This window comes from Carya illinoinensis, chromosome 4 (genome assembly GCF_018687715.1).
Source record: "Carya illinoinensis cultivar Pawnee chromosome 4, C.illinoinensisPawnee_v1, whole genome shotgun sequence".
NCBI lineage: Eukaryota > Viridiplantae > Streptophyta > Magnoliopsida > Fagales > Juglandaceae > Carya > Carya illinoinensis.
Window position 1 is genome coordinate 6,541,382 of NC_056755.1, and position 4,779 is coordinate 6,546,160.

Consider the following 4,779-nt stretch of genomic DNA (forward strand, 5'->3'; position numbering starts at 1 on the left):
CAAATTATATTTTTTAAAAAAATTGATATAAAAGTTCAAATCCGATTAGAATTGCAAATTGTAAAATTGAAATGTTAATTGGGTCAAGGAAAAAAGTCTAAAAACAAAGCCCAATAAAAAGGCCCAACAAAAAAGCTCAATTCTGACTCCACTCCGACTCCGCTCCAACGAGTTGGAGTCGGAGTTGGAGCGGAGTGGGGTGCAATCAGAGTCGGAGGTCGAATTCGGCCTCCGACAAAGTTGGAGTCACAGTCGGAAGAGACCAAATCCGACTTCGAAAAGTCAGTACTCAGCCCTACCAATACATCTCCCAGCCAGGGGTAGAAAATAGTAACCTTTCTTAACCAACTTATTCATGAATAGCAAGGCATCGATCGAAGTTCTTCCTTTTTTTGATTACTTCATTACTTCAACATTACAATTCCAAAAATCAAGTACTAACCAACCAGGGAAAAAAAGAATTAGTAAATAAAAAATGGAAAGAAAAAGAGTAAGCAGAAGAACATTGAACAGAAGTAAGCCTTAATTAATTAAGAATGTTTTCGGGATTCTTCTCGCCCAGAAGAAGCAGGAGCTGTCCAATATTTTTTCACTGCAACTAAAAGTTTCTCCCTCTCATGAGGCCCATCTTCATGGTCAACAATTCGACTGTCCCACTCCAATCCATCAGCAATACTCTTGATCTTTATCACCATATCAACATCATCCCTAAGGATGACACTTCCTTCTGGCCTCAAAATTCTGTCCATTTCCAGTAGAATGTCTTCCATTTCACATCTGCAACACACCAAAAAAAAAAATTGCAGGTCAAAACACTAAACTATTTCCTAGTAAGTATGTAAAAGCAAATTTTAAGTAGTAATAATAATACTTGATTATTTTAGACGTTTACCTGTCCTGGTAGAGACTAAACACCGAGTCAGCGTGGATAAGATCGTAAGTTCTTGGATAAGTAGACATGGCCTCACACCTGCAATACCAAAACTAATAGATCAGCCTCATGCAAGCAAGATTTAATCTAACAAAACGAAAATATATAGGGGGTTTAAGTAATTTTACCAATTCTGATATGTTCCAATCAATCCCCTTTCATATATAACTCCAAGAGTGTTGACCTTTGCCTCAACAGGAACAACGTTCATCACCCAAAGTGGGTAATCAATAAGAGCAGCAGCAAATCCACCCAAGTAAGCATTCATGTCTAAAACGTTGCGGTACCTCCCAGCTTGTCCTAATTGACCGTTTACCTTCTTATAATGTGACACCCTCTTCTTCCATAGTTCTACATCTTGTTGGAAAATATCAGCTGTAATCCCTTTCACAGTTCTCCTACTAATCCTAGGTGGTATCGCATGTAGTCTTTCAGGCCATTTTGCCAGCTCTCCACCTGCTATTTCTTGCACGTTGGAAACTTCAGGCAAGGGTGTCAGACATGTCTCCATTTCTGTGTACCTGAAAATGGTCAAAATGAACACAAATGATCAACTAAAATGACAGCTAGCATCGGTGTTAAAATCTTATAATAATATCTCAGAAAGTTCAGATCAAAGCACGAACCAGGCCTTGTCAGGATCTTCGGCCGGGCAGAAAGGTGTGTTTTGGGTGAGTTTACGGTTGACTTTGCAGTTCAAGTGGTTGGAGGGCTTTTGCCATATAGCAATATCATCCTTCTCTATGAGCTTTTTCCAGCAAAGGCTTTTAGCAACATTCTCAATGGTTGTCTGTTCAGCATTCAAATCCTCCTTTGTTCTTTCCCAGCCTTTCCAATGTTTCTCCCAGTGGATTGGTGGACCAGACAAAATCCAGTATCCCCCGGGGCGTAGGACGCGATCAACTTCAATCAAGTAGAGCCCTCCTATGACAGAACAAATCGGGAAAAGGTTACCAAGCACATGACTTAAATCAAATGATCAACACGTACTGTAATGTTTCGCTATTTTTTAGTACCATAATTTCCCCATGGAATGAGGCAGCGAGAGCAATGCGCCATGTCAAAAGCTCTGGACGGGTAAGGAAGTCGCTTGGAGGCAATAATTCCAATCAAAGCAGGAACACCTCGCTCCAGAGCAAATTGCACTTGGGCTTCGTGGGTGTCCCTTGGTGCAAACGACATTGGCAGGATGTCACGGGAGAGAAGATATGCCCCCCAACTTGCAACCTGCAAGATGACGATCATTAGATAATTATTAGGATGCTGTTTCAAATTTTGAAAAATTTGAATTTACTGTTTAATGTTCTTTTAAGAAATTTCGTATTTGATGAAAAAATCATTTCTTTTAATAGATAAAAATCTCTAACAATTGGCTTTTAATTAGGGTTGTCAAATCGTGTTAACAGATTCTACTCGTGTCATGTCTAAACATCATGTATATTATATCATATGGATAAACCCGATCTTGATTTGTTAAATTTATCGTGTCAAAATTTGACAAATTTTAATACGACTTATTAACATAACGAGTCATATTGTGTCAACCTATTTATGTAAATGGATTAAATAGATCCAAAATTAATTGGTTTAATCTGATTAAATTTAGTATAATTTTATATAAATGTTAAAATCAAAATATCCATAAAAATTATAAAACTAACTATAAATCTAAAATTACAATTCAAATAATAAAAATATTGAAATTAAATCCTAAAAATGTTAATTTTAGGTATAAAGGTATAATTATAACTTTAACTTTCTTAATGAGTTATAACGTATCAAAATGGGTCGACCCGTTATCAATCAGTTAAATAATCATATCTTAACGGATCAACTTGTTTTAACCCGAATTCGTTAAGATTAAACTCAAACCTATTATTATGGTGTCATGTTTATATTAGATTAACAGATTGTATCACGTATTATTATTCCTACTTTTGATTATCATCTATTTAGGAATCAATATTAATTAAATAAGAGGAACAGAGATAATATTATAAGTTGGGATGAGTCTTTAACCTTGTAAATTGTTGTGAAAGAGATTTCCTTTCAAAAAAATTAAAAAAAAAAAAAAGAAAAAACTTTATATTATATTTGTCAATGAAGTCCGGCGGTGATGAGTCCAAACTGTCAGAGCATTAAAAAGAACGACTTAAAATCTTAAAATCTTAATTTGGTTTGGTTTGGTGGTTTAAAATTCTCATTTCAAAATTAAAATTTTAATTTTATCATTATAATTTTTTTTAAATGTTTATATAAATTATAATAAATAATTTAATTTTTTTAAATTTTAAAATAATAATAATATTTTATTTTAAAATTTAAAATTCTCATCTTATTACCAAACCGAACCGTCTTCGCATGATCAACGCAGCATGGAAATAATTGCCGTGACCAGAAAATGGGACAACTAGGAAAGGGATAGCCTGTTGTTTCAAAGAATTATGAAATATAACTTAATTATATTACATGGTATCAAACAATATGGGCCAGATTCTGTGGGTACGTATATCATAGAATCCCATTAACTTTAGCAACCCGTTTTAATTAACTTGGATTTTCTTACCAAATTAACGAGTACATGACAAATTTGACCATGAACATGAGAACTAATGTTAAAATCCACTAGATTTTGTACAAACTTGCACGAGTATTAATCTGAATATATATATCGCAAAACATTAATATTCTTGAACACAGAGGAAATCAAGAAAAGATCAAGAAAATCAAGACTTTTGACTCCTATATGTTAATATATATATAGCTAGAAAATCAAGAAAAGATCAATATTTAATAAAGGAAAATTAAGGAACAAATTAACAAAGAGATTCAAGAAAGCTTACCCCACAGCCTGTATCAATGGCGGTCCGAATAGACCCATCTTTGAGATTGATCAATTTTCCAATATCATCAATGTAAGCATCAGCTCCATTTGGGAACATAGTACCCCCTCCCGGAAACTTAAACTTGTCCCCTTCATATATGATCCAATTCTGCACCGCCTTCTCCACCGTCAACTCCTTATGCGGCACGTTAGCGTACCACGCAAGATCCCTGCTAGTCGGCCACCTGAACGGATTCTTGTACCCATAAGGGGCCGGCACACGGCACTTCAAGAGCTCACTCTTCTTGGGGCAGTGTCTCTCCCTATATATGACCCTCTCTCTGCTAAACCTAAGCGATCTCTTCGCGTCCTGGCATGGAGTATACTCGCTGTAACTCACATCGCATGGAGGGTAGGATGTACGGGTATTCAAAGTACCTCTGGGGCCTGCCTCGTTGAGATTGTGGTGAGCGTTGAAATCGAGGTTGGTGTCGTTCGCGGGTGCGCATGCTTTTGAGACTAAATTATTGTTGGTGATGATCATTGGGATATTGGAGGTGCCGCCGCGTTTCCAGACACCGAGGAAGTAAGAGATGACGCAGAGGCAGGCAACTAGAGAGTAGAGATTGGTTATCTTCCATGAGGAGAAGAAAGAGGCGATGGTACTGGTGGGCTTGGGGAGCTTGGCGGTGGGATGATATGGCGCTTGGTTAGAGCTAGCCATGGCCAATATCGCTAAGACTTGTGAAAGACTCTCTCTCTCTTTCTTTCTTTCTTTCTCAGCTTCCGGGATTTATATATGATTAGTATTTGCCAATGGTTTTGGACATTTGTAAATTGTAATTATATATATAAATATATGCATGCAAATTTTCTAAAACGGTAGTGGTGGGAGGAAGGAGACGTGGGAGTTTGGTAAAAGAAGGATAATTGGGTTTGAAATTAATATATAATGGAAAGGAGAGAGAGATTATGGCTGGATATTGATACAGGAAAGGAGGAAGATCGAGGCAATATGATCCAG

General features: G+C 36.6%; 1 protein-coding gene across 1 annotated transcript; it reads right to left on the reverse strand.

Annotated features, from left to right (window-relative positions):
* Positions 1-370: 370 nt before the first annotated feature.
* On the reverse strand, positions 371-4,562 carry LOC122307000 (probable methyltransferase PMT16). The gene is made up of 6 exons (XM_043119588.1): positions 3,775-4,562; positions 1,948-2,158; positions 1,558-1,855; positions 1,060-1,452; positions 893-970; positions 371-777 (listed from the first exon to the last, which is right to left on the reverse strand). Exons 1-6 carry the CDS (start codon positions 4,477-4,479, stop codon positions 531-533), a joined length of 1,932 nt encoding a protein of 643 aa, XP_042975522.1. The 5' UTR covers positions 4,480-4,562; the 3' UTR covers positions 371-530.
* Between the last annotated feature and the right edge of the window lie 217 nt (positions 4,563-4,779).

Coding starts and splice junctions, on each gene's coding strand:
- LOC122307000 (XM_043119588.1), bottom strand. CDS start 4,479: ATGGCTAGCTCTAACCAAGCGCCATATCATCCCACCGCCAAGCTCCCC. Junction 2,159..3,774: donor CCATTGATACAGGCTGTGGG/GTAAGCTTTCTT, acceptor GTCATCTTGCAG/GTTGCAAGTTGGGGGGCATA. Junction 778..892: donor TTTAGTCTCTACCAGGACAG/GTAAACGTCTAA, acceptor GGTGTGTTGCAG/ATGTGAAATGGAAGACATTC.